This window comes from Erythrolamprus reginae, unplaced genomic scaffold (genome assembly GCF_031021105.1).
Source record: "Erythrolamprus reginae isolate rEryReg1 unplaced genomic scaffold, rEryReg1.hap1 H_19, whole genome shotgun sequence".
Classification (NCBI taxonomy): Eukaryota; Metazoa; Chordata; class Lepidosauria; order Squamata; family Dipsadidae; genus Erythrolamprus; species Erythrolamprus reginae.
Window position 1 is genome coordinate 582,034 of NW_027248472.1, and position 19,352 is coordinate 601,385.

At 43.5% G+C, this 19,352-nt stretch overlaps 1 protein-coding gene across 2 annotated transcripts in view; it reads right to left on the reverse strand.

The window, feature by feature from the left end:
• Positions 1-19,352, reverse strand: part of LOC139155443 (DNA topoisomerase 2-binding protein 1-like) — a 131,490-nt gene that overhangs the window by 87,912 nt on the left and 24,226 nt on the right. For both annotated transcript variants that reach the window (XM_070730576.1, XM_070730575.1), the window contains exons 2-6: positions 13,365-13,508; positions 12,218-12,302; positions 10,939-11,131; positions 9,824-10,047; positions 8,979-9,142 (exon numbers count right to left, since the gene is read on the reverse strand). In XM_070730576.1, coding sequence (XP_070586677.1) covers positions 8,979-9,142; positions 9,824-10,047; positions 10,939-11,131; positions 12,218-12,302; positions 13,365-13,508 — 810 coding nt within the window. The remainder of the gene's footprint in view (positions 1-8,978; positions 9,143-9,823; positions 10,048-10,938; positions 11,132-12,217; positions 12,303-13,364; positions 13,509-19,352) is intronic.

Here is a 19,352-nt window from a genome sequence, read left to right on the forward strand (position 1 = left end):
GGTGGAAAGTGCTGCCACCTGTCTCCTTAACATGTTAGGAGCCAGTCCCCGGTCTATTCCTGCCTGCAGGAACTCCAGCAGTGTAATCACCGATGCCTCCCTGGGGTTCTTGCCCTCCTTGCTACAAAATGTGCAAAAGGCAGCCCATGTAGCCTGGTATATCCTGGAAGTTGAGGGACGTCGAGCAGCCTGAATTGTATCGATGACCTTCTCTGGCAGATCTTGATGCTTTAGCCTGTGCCTTTCAAGTGCCAGACGGTTAGTTGTAGCCACTGGGGATCCGGGTGTTGTAGGTTCCCCTGGCTGAGGGAAATGATGTGGTCTGGCATCCTCCATGGAGGGGTTATTGACAGGGCCATCAGATCGGCGAACCACGGCCGGCGTGACCAGTGTGGTGCCACCATCAGAACCTCTGCCTTTTCTTGGAGAATTTTCTCTATGACTCTTGATATCAGGTTTACTGGGGGAAATGCGTACAGCAGTCCTGTCGGCCAAGCTGACAACAAGGCGTTGACCCCCTCTGTCCCCGGTTCCGGAAAACGGGAATAGAACCTTTGGGTCTGCGCATTCCGGTGGGTGGCGAACAGGTCTACAGATGGAGTCCCAAATTTGTGCGATATCTGTTGAAATAGCGGTGGGTCCAGCCTCCACTCTGATAGATCTAGTGTAGTCCTGCTGAGCCAATCTGCCTGGGTGTTGTTGGTCCCGGCAATGTGCTCCGCGGATAAGGACGCTAGGTGAAGTTCGGCCCAATCGAATAGATTTGCCGTCTCCTCCATGAGGCGACGCGACCTCGTGCCCCCTTGGTGGTTCAAGTGAGCTCTGGTCGCCACATTGTCTGTAAGCACTAGTATGTGTTTGTTCTGGACAATAGAGTGGAAAGACTGAAGAGCTAGAAAAACCGCTCTGAGTTCGAGGAAGTTTATGTTTATTGGTGTTAATTCCTCTGCAGACCATGTGCCCTGCGCCATGTGGGGGCCGATGTGGGCTCCCCAACCATAGAGGCTGGCGTCTATAGTTAGAATCATCTTGTCTTGTATCTGAAAGGAGGAACCCCTGAGTACCGCGGGAGATGTCCACCACTTCAAGGACTCTCTGACGTTTCGCAGTATGCGGATCCGTTGGTGTGAGTGGCTCACCTTGGCTCTTTGTGCCGGTAGTAAAAGCCACTGTAGATCTCGGATGTGGTGCCTGGCCCAGGGCACGATTCCTATAGCCGAGACCAGTGTCCCCAACACCTTTGACAATAGGGTCATTGGCACTTGCCTGTTTTGATTGAGGGTGGCCACTAAACGTTGAATATTTGTTATTCTCTCCGGGGAGAGAGAGACCGAGCTTGATGAGGTGTCGATGATCGCTCCTAGGTGTAAAAGTCTGGTTCTGGGAATCAGTTGACTCTTCTCCATGTTGATGGTGAAGCCATGGTTTTCTAATGTCTGTATGGTTTGATTTAAGTCGCGCCCCTCCTGCATTGGTGACCTGGACAGTATAATGATGTCGTCCAGGTATGCCATCAGTCTGATGTATTGAGAGCGCAGATGGGCTGTCAGAACCTCCAGGAGTTTGGTAAAGGTCCGTGGAGCTGACGAAAGGCCGAATGGCATGGCCTTGTATTGGTAGTGTGTTCCCTTTGAACAGAAACGGAGATATTTCCGGTGCGATGGGTGTATAGGAACATGCAGGTATGCCTCTTTCAGATCGATGGACGTTAACAGGTCCTGTGATCTGATTGAGGCCAGATAGTTTGTAGAGAATGCATGTGAAATCTCCGGTACTTTATGAAGATGTTTAGTTGTTTCAGGTTGAGGATCAACCTGCAACCTCCTGAGGACTTGGGGACAATGAAGATCCTTGAATAAAACCCCTTGCCCTCTTCCTGGGGTGGTACCGGTTCTATGGCTTGTATTTCCAGCAAATGTCTGATTTCTCTTTGTAGTTGCAGTTTCTTTTGTGGTTCCCGAGCTCTCGGGCAGTGTATGAACTGATTGGGGGGTTGTCCCACAAACTCCAGGCGAAGTCCTCCCGACACCATAGCCAGGACCCATAGGTCGGAAGACGAAGTGTGCCAGGAAGCGCTGAAGTGTTGAAGCTTCCCCCCGATTGGCAGTTGTTTGGCAGAGTCACTTAGAACGGCGAAAACCTCTCTGGTTGTTCCCCCAAAGGGCCGCCTCGAGTTCTGGTATCCCCTGGGTCTGTCCTGGAACGACCCCTGGTCACTCCTGAAGGTCTGGTGCGAGAACTGACCCTGTGAGTATGGTCTGTGGCTCTGTCCTGCTCCTGTGGGGTTATCCCAACGGGGAGTCTGGCGCCGTGTATATGGCGTCGACCTCTGGTCTTGGCGCCTGCCGGTTCTGGGTAGGACCTTCCTCTTGTCCTTGTCCTCAATGAGGACTTTGTCCAATATATCCCCAAACAGCATAGATCCTTGGAAAGGGGCTGACGCCAATCGCCATTTGGATTTCAGATCCGCAGGCCAGTGTCGGAGCCACAGGAGTCGGCGTGCTGCGATAGTGGCAGCCACACCTCTGCCGGAGAATTTGGCCGCATGTAAGGTGGCATCTGCGGAAAATTCCGCCGCAGCTCGTAGTTTGGCCAGGTCCTGACGTAGCCTGCCATCCTCCGGTCCTAGTCGGGACTGCATCTCTTGTAACCACCGGAGAGAAGCTCTATTTATGAAGGATGCAGCAGCTGCCGCTCTGAATCCCCAGCCTGCCATCTGGTGTGCCTTTTTCAGAAGTATTTCCGCCTTCCGGTCCTCCGGCTTCAGGCTTTCCCGTTTCTGAAGGCATCAGGGCGCTGGAGACCAATGTCACGACCGGCTGGTCTATGGGTGGAAACTCGAGGAGTTTTTCCACCTCGTCGTCGAACGTGTAGAATTTACGTTCTAGGTTCGATGGGCCCTGAGCCGCTGCTGGGTATTGCCAGGGGCGCTTGGCTCCCTGCAGAAAAATGTTAGATGCTGTAAAATGTTCTGACTCGGGTTGAGGTTCTTGGAGCAAGGCATCTGGAGTCTTGCCTGCATCCTCTGTTGTCTTAGTTGTTCCAGGTAAATTCATCACCTGTTTAGCCTTAAACAATAGAGTCCTGAACAGTGTTGGCTTAAACAGGCCTACTGGTTGCGGTTGTTCCGGAGTTGTTTCGTCCTCTGAGAGGTCATACTCCCTATCGCTGTCCTCTCCAGTGAACGGTTCCTCTGATAAAGACCCCAACCCCGAGGGGGGCAGTGCTGACCAGACATGTCCTGTTGTTGCTTGTGAAGGCTGCTGGCCATATTGATGGGCTCCAGTCGCTATGCCTTGAGAGTAAACATTGGCAATCATCTCTTGCAAGTCGGGTGGCATATCCTGCCATGTGCTTGCCTGTGCTCTCAGTCCCGCCGCTGTGGGCGTGAACGTGGCAGAAGGGCCCTGAGAACTCCTTCTATGATGGTCTGCTGACCCAGGCCTGTGCCATGAAGAGCCTGGTGAGGGCATGACTCAAGGCAATGTGGGGGATTGTCTGTCTGGTGACCAGTCTCCTCCATGCATGGCCCCAGAGAACCCAAAGGCAGATAATGGGGTTATTGGGTCAGGAGGCGAGGCTTGCCTCTGGGCCAGTGGCACAGCTGAGGGAGAAGCTTGTAGGGCCGCCTCCAGCTTCCTCTCTAGGGCCTTAATTCGCTTTTCGGCCTCTTTAAGGGATGAGGCTGAGGCAGGGGACTGTGAAGTCTTTGACTTCTCCTTGCTTTTCCCTTTTGGCTTGTCCTTGGGCAAGGCTGGGGAGGCTGCCTTCTCATTTGCCGATTGCTCCTCCATGGTTACTCACTCTTTGTGACCTCGAGGAGTCTCCGGTACTGTCCAAGCCATACTGCCTCGTTACTCAGCAAAAGCAAATGGCTACCGTCTTGTAGCTCAATCACGCCTGCGCACTGAGGCTTGGTGACCTCTTCGCGCCTACCAGCTGCCGGAAGTACTTCCGTTTGGTGCCATTCGGGGTTGTGCAAGCAGCAACCCAACATGGCGGCCCCCACGCCGTTCGCGGCTTTTTTTCCCCCTGGGGGGGGGGCTGCAGCCTCCAGCCGCTCCCAGGCTAGTGGCCATTCCTGCCGTTTCTGGGCACTCTGCTTTCGCCGGGCTACCGGCAATCATAGCGGTCTCGGCAAACTCCGCGGCTTTCATGCCAGCGGCGGCCGCTTGTTCGGCGGCTTGTTCGGCGGCCGCCGAACAGCTGAGAGGCGCGGCGCGGCTCCTGCCCGCTTTCGCCGGCTACCGGTCTTCGTCCGTGGCTTCGGCTCTCTCTCCTCGCTCTCCTTTGCCGGCTGTGCTGCCGCGGCTTGTTCGGCAGCTGCCGAACAGCTGAGAGGCGCGGTTCCGCTCTCCGACAGTGCCTTCGAGCCTTCCAGTGGGGGGGCGGACCCCCCCACCTTCGGTTCACAGCCCTGGTCTGGCCACGGAGGTCAGGGACCCCAGGCTGGGTGCTCCTCTCTGGGGTGTTCCCACGGAGGGAATACAAAACCCCTGAGGAGTATCATTGGGGGTGCTGCCCGCGGAGGGCAGAAACCCCTTCCATCTGTTCCTCTTCGATCTTCTTTCCATCCTGTAAAGACAAAGCACAGAATTAAAACAGTCAAAGAAAGAACAGTTTAATAAACATTTCTAAGCAAAACTCAGTATGTCTCTACACTTGGACTGAGTTTTTAAAACTGGGGCTCATGGGAGCAGTAAGGGGGCGGTAGCTATTATTATGCTAATTATAACTCAGTCTCTACCAATAGGATTGGTACATTACCCATGTTGGACTCTCCTTCCAGATGCAGTGGAGAATAAGTTATCTAACTTAAATTATCACGACTACAGTTCTAGTCCTTTAAGGTTATCACATTCCTTTTTTCATATTTCAGTGCTACTAAATTGTCATTTATTTCAGTAATTACACTGCCACAATTCAGTATACAATAATTATAAGGATAACAATAATTTGATACATTTTTAAATGTTCAGTTGACTGTGTTTCATGTTTAATGAAAAGATATAATAGTATTAATGTTAATTATTATTATTTTGTTGTTCATGATATAGTCAGACAGATGTTCAGACTGGATTTGGTAGTATAGCCTGTCTACTGAATCCTGTCCAAGGACTAGTAGGATTAGATGACCTACAAGGTCCCTTCCAACTCTGTTAATCTGTAATCTTATCTGGATAGGCAGATGTGGATGCTTGATGATATTACAGGTATCATTGCAGGATGTAAATTGTTTGAGTAAACCTGCCTTTTCAAATTGACTGATGGTGAATTTGTGAATGCCAATGATATTCAAGTGATGTTTTAATTGTTTGGGGATTGTACCCAGGGCACCTATTATTGGGACTACCTTTGCTTGCTTCTGCCACAGTCATTCTATTTCTCTTTGCAGGTCTTTCTATTTTGTGATGTTCTCCGGTTCTTTCTCTTCTATTATGCTGTCTCCAAATACTGATACGTTACTGCCATATTCACTTTATATTTATTGACAATATGCATTTGTTCTTAATATTTGGTCTTATGCAATCAGAATTTGCAGCTTTGTCTGTTCTTCAACTTTCCTACTCTTAGCCATTACCAAGTCTTGATAATAGCTGTTTTTCCCATGTACTGCTTTGTGGGAATGGATGGAAATTTTTTTACAAAATTTATCAGAAGAATTATAAAATACTTTAACTCAATAACTTACTGTAAACCTTAATAGCAAGGCCAAATAAAACCCACAAATGATAAAGAGATAATCACTGTGTGTCAGCTTGATCTGAATGTTCAAGGAAGTAAGCCCACATTCCAGATAAATGGTAAAAGACAAGATAAGATAGACCCTGTTGTAAAAAGGCAAGGGTAATCACGTTTCTCAGAAACACAGAGTGTGACGTATATTGTGTGGAAATGTATAAATGCAAATGAAACTTGAAATGTGCACTTCACCATCTCAATCCAACTTGGGAAAAGATGTGGCAGCCTGGCTTTGCAAACACATTTAAATAAAATTTCTTTATATATCAGAGTTGTCTGTCGAATTAGTGAGTATAAAATAGTTTTGGGTGTTTTAAATCTCACACATGCCTCCATTCTATTCTACATTGGTCTTTCTTGTGGGCTAGGTTGATCTCTCCAGTAGTCAGTAAGCCTTCCTCATATACTAACTTCAGTGTAATCAAGAAGAATAAAGTCAGAAAGAGTCAACTGCAATTAAATATTAGATTTAGTTCCTATGAATATTCATTAGGAATTCTAATCTTTAACTTAGCGTTTCCTTGAACTTTGCAACATTGGCAGGATTTTAGTTTTCCCAGGCTTTCAACTAAATTTTAATAAAAGAAAAGGATTGGCGGGCTAAGAAGAAAATTCAATTCAATTCAATCAATTTGATGAAAAGCCTGTTCAACTGTCTTCCAGGTCATTTTTCTTAAAGATTTTAGAAAATTGTATCATTGATCTACCATTGCATCACCACTGATGATCTCTACAATATGTTCTTACTACAAATCAAAAGGCTTATAGAACTACATGTGCCAATCACTTCTTCCAGAGGTAAACGAAAAAATAACATACCTGTCTCGATAAAGAAACTACAAACAAAAAAAAGATCCCTCTGGCGTAGAAACAAAAAAAGCCCAGTAACCAACTTTAAAGTCCGCTACAAAAGTATATGCCAACGAATAAAAGCAGAATGCCTCAACTATCACAGCAAACAAGAGGAAAGCCTCCTTCGCACCAAGTCTAACTGAGCTTTCTATAACTTCGTAAACAACAAACTCAATGACTCCAGACCTATTCCACCACTTGTAGGACCCAATAACAAAGAATACCATGATGACCCATTCAAAGCCAACCTCTTCACCTCTTTTTTTGGCTCTGTTTTTGTTAACAGCAATGGCTCTTCCCCCATCTTTGCAAATCGCACCTCAAACCCACTAAAAAGCCTAACTCAAATCGTCTTCACTGTAGACCACGTAGAAAAAGCAATCCGTGACCTCAAACCTTCCCTATTTACCGGACCAGACGGTCTCTGTGCATACTTCCTAAGGAAACTTTCTTAAGCTCTTGCTGAACCCCTAAGCATTATCTTCCAAAAATCCTTCAGGACCAGCATGCTCCCCAAGCTGTGGTCAGAAGCAGTAGTCATCCCCATTTTCAAAAAAGGAGACCCTTCACTAGTGGACAACTACAGACCAATATCTCTCTGTTGCGTCCATTGTAAAATCATGGAATCAATTATAAATCGATCAATCACCCTCTACTTAGAATCTAATAACCTACTCTCAAACAAACAATTTGGATTCAGAAACAAATTATCCTGCAACCTACAACTACTTCACTGCAAAAACATTTGGACTACCCACCTTGACCAAGGAAAATCCTTTGATGCAATTTATATAGACTTTTGCAAAGCCTTCAACTCAGTGGTCCATGACAAACTACTCCTAAAACTCAAATCCTATGGCATCTTAGGACTCCTACACAACTGGATTACTGCATTCCTGTCAAACAGGCAACAAATTGTCAAAATCGGTAGCGCCATCTCCACCCCCGTCCCTGCCATAAGTGGCGTCCAGGGAAGCATACTAGGTCCTACTCTCTTCATTCTCTACATCGATGACCTCTGTGACCATATCAAAATCAACTGTGTTCTTTTTGCCAATGATGTGAAACTTTTCAACACCACTGACAACACACTCACTCTCCAAAAAGACCTGGACTCTGTCTCAGACTGGTCTAACACCTGGCAACTTCAAATATCAACCAACAAATACTCTACCCTCCACATCGGCAAAAAGAATCCAAACCGCACATACGAACTGAATAAACAATCTCTCACTGCCAACCCACACTCAGTAAAAGACCTTGGAATACTAATATTGAATGACCTAAGTGCTAAAGCCCACTGCAACAATATTGCCAAAAAGCTTCTAGAGTTGTTAACCTGATCCTACACAGCTTCTGCTCAGGCAATCTCACACTACTCACAAGAGCCTACAAAACTTTTGCCAGACCCATCCTAGACTACTGCTCATCTGTCTGGAACCCATACCACATCTCAGACATCAACACCCTTGAAGATGTCCAAAGATATTTCACCAGAAGAGCCCTTCACTCCTCCACTCGAAACAGAATATCCTACGAAAATAGACTAACAATCCTGGGCCTAGAAAGCCTAGAATTACGGCGCCTAAAACACAATTTGAGTATTGCCCACAAGATCATATGCTGCAACGTCCTACCGGTCAATGACTACTTCAGCTTCAACCGCAACAACACAAGAGCACGCAACAGATTCAAACTTAATACGAACCGCTCCAAACTTGACTGTAAAAAATATGATTTCAACAATCGAGTTATCGAAGTGTGGAACTCATTACCGACTCAATTGTCTCAACCCCTAACCCCCAACATTTCTCCCCTAGACTCTCCACGATTGACCTCTCCAGGTTCCTAAGAGACCAGTAAGGGGCATACATAAGTGCACTGGTGTGCCTTTCGTCCCCTGTCCAATTGTCTTTCCTTTCTCTCACTTATCATATATATTTTCTTTCTTTCATTCATATATCCTCTCCTCTAAGTTCACTTTACCCTTATATATATTACTACATGTCTATTTTTCTTCCTATGTATTTGTGTATTGGACAAATGAATAAATAAAAAATAAATAAATACCTGGGAGATGAGAGAACTAAATTCATAGCCATTAAAACTCTGTGAAGTGAAACCCATTATTTTAATTACAAGTCACAATTTACTTCCTGTCTGGATTCAATGTCTTCATTACTCTTTAGCAAGTAAAAGAAATTACAAGATTGAAAGTAACTGCTGGGTAACTACAGAAATGAACAATTTTTTTCCTGTCTTGTACATCTATAATCTATAATTTAAGATTATCTTATTGGCAGCTCCTAAGAATACTTCAAACTAGATACAATTTCTTAATTTAGGTGTTACTCTATGTCTCCATTTATCATGATAGAACATACATCTCCTTTTGGCTGGGGAGCGACCAGAGGATTTGCCAATGGAAAAGCAATAGCGGGAGCCAGTGGAGTTGGGATCAGATGATCTTCTTTTATTGGTGTTTCTGGATTTCTAATTAGAAGACTTGCAACCTCCACTGAATCAATTTTCGTTGAATTATTATTCCCTTAAATCAGAAAAATATTAGTGCATGATTTTTCATATTTGATGAAACTGAACAGTTTAAACGCAAATAAAAATAGACCAGTAAAAAAGGAACATGATTTAAACCTGAATATTGAATAGCAAAGTTCACATGAGTTATTTCCAATACTCCAAAACAGCTATCTACTTAATTGTAGATAGCTATTTCAATGTAAATGGGATTTTCTTCTGAATAAACATGATTAAGGCTATAACCCAAACTTTATTTATACATGGAATAACAATATATGCAATGTAAACACAATTTAATATAAGATGAACATTGGGTTAAGCAAAAGATGTCACAAAAACATGTTCTAAATTTTATTTCAGTCTCAGTACAAATTTCTGAATCCAAACATGAGAAAAAATTTTGAATTCATCAAGACTATAAAAAAAATTAGGCAGAGATTTATTAAAAAGAATAAAGTATTTAAAGTGCTCATTTACAGAACAAATAATCCAGATAACCCTCACTATGTGACTCTTTGCTTTTGCATAAAATTTTAGTAGTTCCACAGCTGTCAAGCACTGGAATGAAAACAATATACCTAATTCAGCCCAGATATCTTCCATGTCAAAAATAAAAAATGAAGGAAGCAGCAAAAATGAAATCCATATTCAAAGGCTGAAATGCCATTCTGCCATTTATGCTGCAACTTACCCATTTCAATAATTTCTGTATCACTCAAATACTTTCTAAGTAAAAGTTCTTCTGGGGGCACTGCAGTGGTTTGACTTTGTTCTGAATACTGTGAAGGACTGTTAGGCCACTGCAGGTTGCTGGCAAGCCTTGCTCTCTCCTCTCTTGCCGTAGGATCATCCCAAATTATCTGTTCATTCTGGGATGGCTCAGTATTGACATCAGTTGCTCCATGATGTGACTTCCTGAGACATGAGGATATATAGCAAGTGTTTGGAAAAAAAAATGAGGACACAACTTAAGCTGCTCTGAGCGGTTTTTTCAGACTACAGCTCTGAAATCTTAAGATATTCCAGCTCATGAGTCTGAACGTTAAACACTTAAAGAGCCATTTGGACCTATTTCCCAAAGAAAACACTGGTAGCCACAAAACCTGGGTGGGTGTGGCCAACTCAACATCACTCCCACCAATCATAAGTCCCCTTGTCCCCAGCAACATCTACCAGGGTTTTGTGACTCTGGGTGGGTTTTCTGTGGGAAATGGGTTTCTCTCTCCCTCCCTCTTGTTTTTCTATTTCTTCTCCCTCCCTCTTTTTCTTTCTTTCCCTTCTGTTCTCTCTCGTTTCCCTTTTCCCCTCATTCTCAATCTCCAGCTCTCTCATTTGTTTCTTTTCCCTCTTTCATTTTCTCATTTCTCTTTTTCTCCTTTTTTCTCATCTTTCTCTCTCTCCCTCCTCCTCCCCCCTCTCGTATGTGTGTTCACACTTGAACCATCTCCCAAAACAGGCAAGAGTTGGGTTTTGGGGTTGTTGGTTTTTTTAAATTGCTGATGTTCTTTCTTCTTCTTTGGTGCTTTTTACCAAATGATTTAAATCAAGAGTTATTTCAGGTTCCCAGAAATTAAGTGTGATGGTGAGAATGAGAGGCAAGTACAGGGGCACTTCCCTCCCACTCTGGAATATAGAGCGAGTTTCCATCCCCACCATTGCCCTTACTTTCTCAGGCCATGCGAGGAGTGACTGGGAGGGCGAGGGGTGGGGCCAGACAGCTGGCAGGGAGCCACAGCAGGGGGATGAAAGAGCCACATGCAGCTTGGGAGCTGCACATTGCTGACACCCATTCTACCTAGTAGCTACCTTAAAGCTTCCAAAATTCTACTGCGACCATTACGAGCAGAACGGGGTCCTTCTGGAGTTGTTGGAGAACTCTCAAAACCATTCCGAGAGAAAGAGTTCCTTTGTCCTTGCAGCTTTGCTAATGATGTGGCAGTCATGATTTCTTGGAGCTGCTTCTGAAAGTTTTCCCTCATTTCCAATGTCTGGGTTAAAACTTAGATACAAAAGAAGAATCAATAAAGAAACTAATACAGTAATACCTTGTCTTATAAACTTAATTGGTTCTGGAAGTAGGCTCGTAAGGCGAAAAGTTCGCAAGACGAAACATTGTTTCCTATAGGAAACAATGTAAAAGCGATTAATGCGTGCAAAGGGAAAAAAATAGCAAAATGGCGCTCCACTGGGCGCCGCCTGACTGTCACCTTTTAAAACAGCCGGGGAGCTTCTTGGCGTACTCCCAAACACCGAACCTGGAAGTTCGGGTTCCGGAGGCCGCTGAGAAGCGCCCGGCTGTTTCAGAAGGTTACAATCGGGCGCCGCCACCTGGTGGAGCACCGTTTTTGCGATCGGTGGCGTTTTCGGCCAATCTGGAGGCTGGAAAGGAGGTGGGGAATCCCAATAGGGAATTCCATGGGTGGAGCTTTGACGTCACGAAGACGTCCTTCCTAGAGGCCAAAATGTGGCCTCCAGGAAGGACGTCTTCGTGACATCAAAGCTCCGCCCATGGAATTCCCTATTGGGATTCCCCACCTCCTTTCCAGCCTCCAGATCGGCCGAAAACGCCGCCGCTGATTGCAAAAATGGCGCTCCACCCAGCTGTAACCTTCTGAAACAGCTGGGCGCTTCTCGGCGGCCTCCGGAACCCGAACCTCTCGGTTCGGCATTCTCCTGAACGCCGAGAAGCCCCCCAGCTGTTTCAGAAGGTGACAGCTGGGCGGTGGCGCTTCTCGGCAGCCTCCCGAACCCAAAAAGTTCAGGTTCGGGAGAACGCCGAGAAGCCCCCTGGCTGTTTTAAAAGGTGACAGCTGGGCAGCGCCATTTTGCGATCTGCGGTGGGTTCATAAACCGAAAAAAGTTTGTAAGAAGAGGCAAAAAATTTCCGAACCCTGGGTTCGTATCACGAGGGGTTTGTATCACGAGGTACCACTGTACAATAAAAATACACCTGTGATCTTCTATTAAAAAATATAACAGACCTCCTTTTAAATTACACTTTTCCCATTCCACATTCTAAAAATTTTAAAAACTCAATTAAAAATTCTAGTACCTAGTAATAGGAGCTAAATACACAAAATGTTACCTCCTTTTGGTTCATGCTGCTTTTGTTCAATCTCATTTATTTGATCAATAACTTTTTTTGTATTATTATCATTCTGTGAATTATTCTGAAATAATTAAATAACAAAACAAATCAGTATAAAAACTTACATTAAAAAAAAGATGGGTAAAAACCTCAAATAAAACACTATAGCCATCAGAAACATTGAAGTAGAATAGAATAGAATAACAGAGTTGGAAGGCACCTTGGAGGTTTTCTAATTCAACCCCCTGCATAGGGAGAATAAGGGCTTGGGTGGGCAAGGCCAGGGTGGGCACAGCCAGTCAAATTGATTAATTGTTCTAATTATCAGAAAATTTCTTCTAGGTTGCTTCTCCCCTTGATAACTTTCTACCCACTGCTTCTTGAACTGCCCTCAGGTGCTTTGGAGAATAGCTTGACTCCCTTTTCTTTGTGGCAGCCCCTAAAATGTTAGAACCACTGCCACCATGTTACCCCAGTCTTTCTTTTCAAACTAAACATATTAAATTCCAGCAACCATTCCTTATATGTTTTAGCCTCCAGTCCCCATACCATTTAATTGCGCTTCTCTGCACTTTTTTGAGTCTCAACATCTTTTTTACATTGTGGGGACAAAAATAGAATGGTTTGATTTTTTTTTGTAGAGAACTACAGTAAAGTGGGGATGTATGTGTCTCTCTATGTATAAACATAACTTCTAATTTAAAAACAGATCTGTTTATAGACTGGTAAATATATCATTACCAGGTTCAGGATTTAGAAATATTTTATTTGCTCAATCCTAGTTAGGATAGAGGAGAGGTGTCAAATTGGCGGCCTGCTGGCCAGATGTGTCACATGTAGGCACACTATTCCAACTCCGTGAACGGGGAAAATGTTATAAAATGTCACTACAGCAATGAGATAGAACTTTAACCCAAAATGCTCTCTATTCAAAGCATTACAAAGTATAAAATATTAAACTTTTTTAAAAGGTTACATATTTTAATAATGATATTCTGATTATTTCTGTTATATTATAACAAGCAATGTTCTTAAAGTTTGGTATTATTTTAGAACTAATACAAACGAAAGCAAACCATTATTGTTATTTAAACATACAAATTAATATTATCAAACTGAATGGAAGAATAAAGAAAAAATATACTTTGTCTCCTTTCCCTTCTTTTCCAGCAGTATCAAGCCTTTGTGAGAATATGTCATCTTCCACACCACTAATATTCAAATTCATTTTAGGATTATATGTATGAGGATAAAGAGATTCAGCTAGTCGTTTGTATTCTTGTGCACTCTGGGAAGAAAGAAAAGGTCAGATAAAAAGAGATTAATGCCACCACTTTAGAACAATTGCATAAATAAATATTGTTAAATATTTTATTATTTCCTTCCTAATAGATAATATACAAAAGATTACTTTGTTTATAAACAAAAAATTCCAGTAAATTACTTAGTGTCCTGGATCATAACCCCCAACCTTTTGGGTACCAATGACTGGTTCCATGCAGAGTTTTTCCACGGACCAGAGAGGGGGTGGCTTTGTGTGCTGCCTGCATCCTCCCAATGTTTGTGCAGTCCAGTTTCTGGTATGCTGCATACTGATGCCATTCTTCAGAACAGTGGTTGGGAACTCCTGACCTGGATAATGACTAATCAAAACTCACTTCATCAAACGCATGAGATTAGAGAAGAAGCAGCCCAAAAGTGATGTACTGTATTTTTTGCATTATAAGATGTTCCGTACCATAAGATGCACATTTTGGGGAGGCGGGGAAAATCTGCCCCTGCCTCCCAGAAATTTGTCTCCTTGCAGCAAACAGCAAAATTCCTGGTCAGCTTCAGCAAAACCTGATTTAGCAGGAGCAGTTGATTGGCAGTTGGATCAGCCTTTGGAATACTGCCTATAAGATGTTCCAGCCTGTGGGGATTGCTGCCACCCATCCCCCCCTCTATGCAACCCATTTTTGGCCTCTGCCACCACATTTTCAGACTATCCAGGGTTCCAGGGAGCGGGGATTGCCACTGCTGCCTATTGCTGCCACAGCAGCTGCCATTTAGCAGTGATTCCTACCGTTCAGTAGCAATCCCTGCCGCCTGGAACAGGCTGAAAATAGAACACGGGGGAGGCCAAAAATGGAGCATGTGGAGGTGGTGGTGATCTCTACAGCCTAGAACAGCTGATCGGCGGTATTCCAGGAGGCCAATCCAAGCGCCAATCAGCTGCTTGTGTTAAATCAGGCTGTTTGCTGCAAAAAGGCAGATTGCTGGGAGGCAGAGGCTGACAGGGCTTTGGCAACATTCGCTCTATAAGCCACACAGATTTTTCCACTCATTTTGTGGGGGAGAAGTGCATCTATGCTAATACCAGGAGAAATAATTTATTTCACTTCTGGTCCCATTTTCCCAACCTTACCTTTTGTGGGGAGGAAAGAAAACAAAAGTAAAAAAAATATTAAGAAATTGTGTGACATCATCTCCATTATACTACTGCTCTTCCTGCCACCTCTACTACTACTGCTGAAGAAGGAATGCAGAATTCCTTCACTCAAATACAGAAGATAAAGTGTTTCCAAAGCAGGTAATTTAATATTTTACTTTTCAATTCCCAAACCAAGTGAAACAGTTTTATTTCTGTCATTTAATGTCTCAAATTAATCAGTGGTTTTTCACAATTTCCACCCTTATGAATCTTTCTCCTTTACCTTTTATGAAATCACAGCTATCATATAATGATACCTACAATAAAAGTAAAACCAACAACAGAATAATTGGAATGGAGATAAAAAAAATTATCGCCCTTACTTTAAAAGGACATAAACATAGAAGTGCTATGAGTTTTTAAAATACAGAATAGTGAAAAAGAGAAAAACTTGTTTTTTTTGAAGGGGCCATGTGTGGCTAATTTTATTTGCAAATTATATCCTTCCTTAGCAACCTACTAATTAGAGAAGAGGAATGAAAGACAGATGTATTTATGAATTAGAGTGAGACCTTAGATAATTTTTGCTTCAGTGGTTTGTCTGTTACCTAAGATTCCATTACACTCCAATCTGATTTTAAAACAGATTTTATTTAAAAAAAAATAATTTAAACAAGTATACTCTACCCTTCAAAACCAAGATTTTATACTGCATAACTAAAACAAAACATCCATTGATTCAGAAACTTCATTTCTTATCTAACAGAATCTATTGTTATCCTTTTAGGACAGTGCTTCATTAGATGGTGAAGAAACAAGACGCCAGCAATGGAGAAAGCATTGTTACATCATGGGGAGAAAAGCTGCTATTAAATGAAGATAAAATGGTAGGAGGTGGAAAAAAGTTATAGAAAAAGAAAAAAAGATTGGAGAAAGGAAAAGGAAAGGAAATTGGTGAAATTAGGAGAGAAAGAAACTCAGCTGCACCTGAGAGGCCTATCCAAGAGACTGGAGGCCCATATTAATATTGTTTCCTGATTGCTTATTTGTACCCCATGACAATCATTAAATGTTGTACCTCATGATTCTTGAGAAATACATCTTTTCTTTGATGTACATTGAGAGCATATGCACCAAAGATAAATTCCTTATACGTCCAATTGCACTTGGCCAATAAAGTATTCCCCTTCTCTTCTCTACAAATTGGGGGAGCAAAACTGACCAGCTGTGAGTAAGCGGGGCAAGCTGCAGAGCAGGGAGAAAAATCAGTGGTGGGACGGAGAGGCCAGCAGACCAAAGGCAGCGCAACAATGGGCAGAGAACAAAGAGGAAAGCAAGTGAGAGAGAAAAGCGAGGCGAGCTTGCTGAGGATCATGCAGGCAGTCATGTTTGCTGGTGGAAGCAGTGTACCCAGAACAAAGGACTAGCAAATGGGAGTCGTGGCTGTAGAGCAAAAAGCAGTGGCAGCGCAGCAGGGAGAAGAACCAGCAGCAGCAAGGAGAGCACAGCGAAATAGAGCCTCAGAGTAGTGCAGAGAGCAATGGGGAAAGAGATGGTGGAGCTAAATGGCAGTCTGAGCATAGATTAGATAGTAGAGCTGAGCCAACCGGAAAGCTGAACAACAGGCTAGAACTGATCAGAGTAGAGATAAGGCCAAAAAGACCCAAGCACCGAAAGACAAAACGCACCAAAAGACAAAACGGAGCTGGCAGAGATAACAACAAGAGACCAGAGAGCAAATGAAGTAAAAGCAACATGTTAAGACTGAAGTCCCAAAAGGCAGGGAAGGAAGACACTTGTAGACTATAAAAATAAATATAAAACAGAAAATAAAGATAAATAAATAGGCAAAAAATAAGGACAAGAATGGAACACTAGAAATCAAAGAAGACTAAGATGAATGAATCAAATAAATAAGGCAAATCTTAAATAATAAGGTAGGGAGGAATTACAGCTCAAAAACTTGAAAAATATATAGTGAGGAAAGAATAAATAAAACAAACATGAGCAAGTTAAATAAATAACAAGATAGAAAAACAAAAAGGCAGAAGAATGGATAGGGAAAAAAAGAGAAACTTTTTTTTACCTCTCTAAAAGAACCAGCAAAAGGAAACAACAGAACAGGTGGCTGATACTATTGTGGTAAGCAACATAGGTTCCATGTTTGTGCTTATGCCAAAACAGACCCAAATTATAAATAAGTGAACTTTGTAAATTGCTAGAGTTTTAAAAAGTAAGGGATCTTGAGACAACTCTAGCCAAACTCCAACCTACGAAAGAAAACTATACCCAAACTGAACCGAGTAATGAACAAATATTTCCCTGAGAATTTGATTCTGCTAATAAACCCTTGGAGGAAAAATGGAGGTATGTCACATATACTGTTTCCCCAAAAATACAATGGCAACTTGGACGGCATCCCTGGTCTGCCCTCAAGGTGCCATAGCAAGGGGAATGGGAAAATTTATTTATTTATTTATTTGATTTATATGCCGCACTTCTCTAAGGATTCAGGGCGGCTCACAACAATAATATCAAAATCAAATCAAAACCAATCAAAACAAAAGCACACTCTAGCCATATCTCTGTCAAGGTCTTTTCTACAGTTACCCACAGCGGCTGGAGGGAAGGGTCTCTACAAGCTGTAAAATTGCTTCATTGGAAAATGTGACTTATGACACACCTTGGAGAGAGGGCGAAACAGGGTCAAAGCTGGAATATAAATTATGTGGGGTCAAAGTTGGCTTTATTTGGAACTTGCCGACATGAAGCTCCTGATAAATAACTGGATTTTTTTTTAAGCTTGGCTTGAGGCTCATGATTTAATTACGGCATCAGTCAGAACCCTGACAGCAAGCCAACTGAATCCTGGGCTCTCCAATCACTCCTCAACCCCTGGATGCCTGGAGAGAAGTACTGATGGACTTACTTGAACAGTCTTCTCAATGCGCTGCGTGGAGAGTCCAACGTGGGTCATACTTCAGTCTGTTTGGTAGGGACTGAGTTTAAAATTTAAATATTTAATATTTAATTAGGAAACACTCTCTAGCTGCCCAAAGGGTTCAGTTTTAAACAAAGGTGTAGATAAAAAAATATCAAAAGAACTTTATTAACCAAAACCATAAAAACCACAATAGTGAACTGCGATCCTGGGCCCAATGGCCAGGTGGGTTTGGACTCTCCACACAGTGCATTGAGAAGACCGACATTACTTCTCCAACATGCTGCTAAGAAGAGTCCAACATGGGATATACCCAAGCTAAGAAGACAGGGAGGGAGAAGGCTGGACTAGGTGACCAGGAGCACAGACGTGCTGTAGGACACGTCTGTCGAAGGCTACCTCCGCTGGGGCAAAAGAATCCAAATGGTAGTGCCTTATGAAGGTAGACGGTGATGACCATTTGGCTGCCTGGCAAATGTCTTCTACTGAAGCCTGCGTGGCCCACGCCACCGAGGTGGCCGCACTCCTCGTGGAATGTGCTGTGATTCCACGTGGAACCGGCCAAGACTGTTACCGATATGCCTCAGCAATATCGGCTCGTGTCCAGTGTCTGATGATTTGAGACGAAACCTACTGTCCTTGACTCGTAGGCAGGAAGGAGACAAACAAGGCATCAGATGTCCATAATGATTCAGTTAGACGAATGTAAAGCTTTAAGGCTTGTCAAACATCCAAATTGTGCCAGCAAATTTCAAGGGGATGAGATGCCTGTGCACAGAAGTCCAGTAAAACAATCTCTTGTGATCGATAAGGTGTATTGATCTTGGGTAGAAAAGCTGAGTCAAGCCGCAACACTACTCTGTCTTGGTGGAAGATGCAGATGTCTTGCTGGACGGAGAAGGCTGGCAATTTTGACACCCTTCTGGCCGAGGTAATCACAATGAGGAAGGCCGTCTTTAAGGACAGGAAAGAAAGAGAAACTCACCTCATTGGTTCAATGGGAAGACCTGTTAAGGCTTGTAGCACAAGCAGCAGATCCCAAGTAGGATAGCGATGAATGATTTGTGGTCTTAGGTAGCCTAATACAGAAAGTCCCATATGCATGGATGGTGGTATAGGGATCAGAAATTGTCCAGTCAGATGATGGTTGAAAGGGCTGCCATATTAAGTGCCAGTCCTTTGTTTAACCCCACTTGGAGAAATCTGCTCCCGACTGTATGGTGTTTAGAACCCACTTGTCTGTGGAAGTTGACTGTCACTGAAGGAGGAAGTACTGTAACTTGCCTCCGATTAGAATATCTGGTATAGAGTCACTTGCTTTTGCAAAAACCTTTGGAGGCCTCACTCTGAAAAGACCATCTGGGCTGTGAGTATTGATGGTAGCCCCCTGTGTCTCCCTGGGAACACCAGTCTATCCGGTCAGTAGGTCCCCTGGTTATACAACCTCTGGTTCTGGGGAAGAGAATTGCCCGAGGAAGCATCTTGCCAAAAGGACTGTCTACGTAAATATGGAGTCTGTCTCCTGTCTGCTTGCCTGTAAGCTTTGGAAAAGACTTTGTGTTTGTTCTTATCCTCAATTAAAACTGCATCAAGTGACTCACTGAATAGTTTGGGTCCCCCAAAGGGAACTGCTGCAAGCCACCACTTAGAACGGGAATCCGCTGGCCAATTCCTGAGCCACAGCAAGCAGCGTGAGGTCATGGTGGCTGCTATAGACCGCAAAGTGAACTTCGCCAACTTCAAGATAGCATCCACTGAGAATTCAGCTGCAGCTAGCA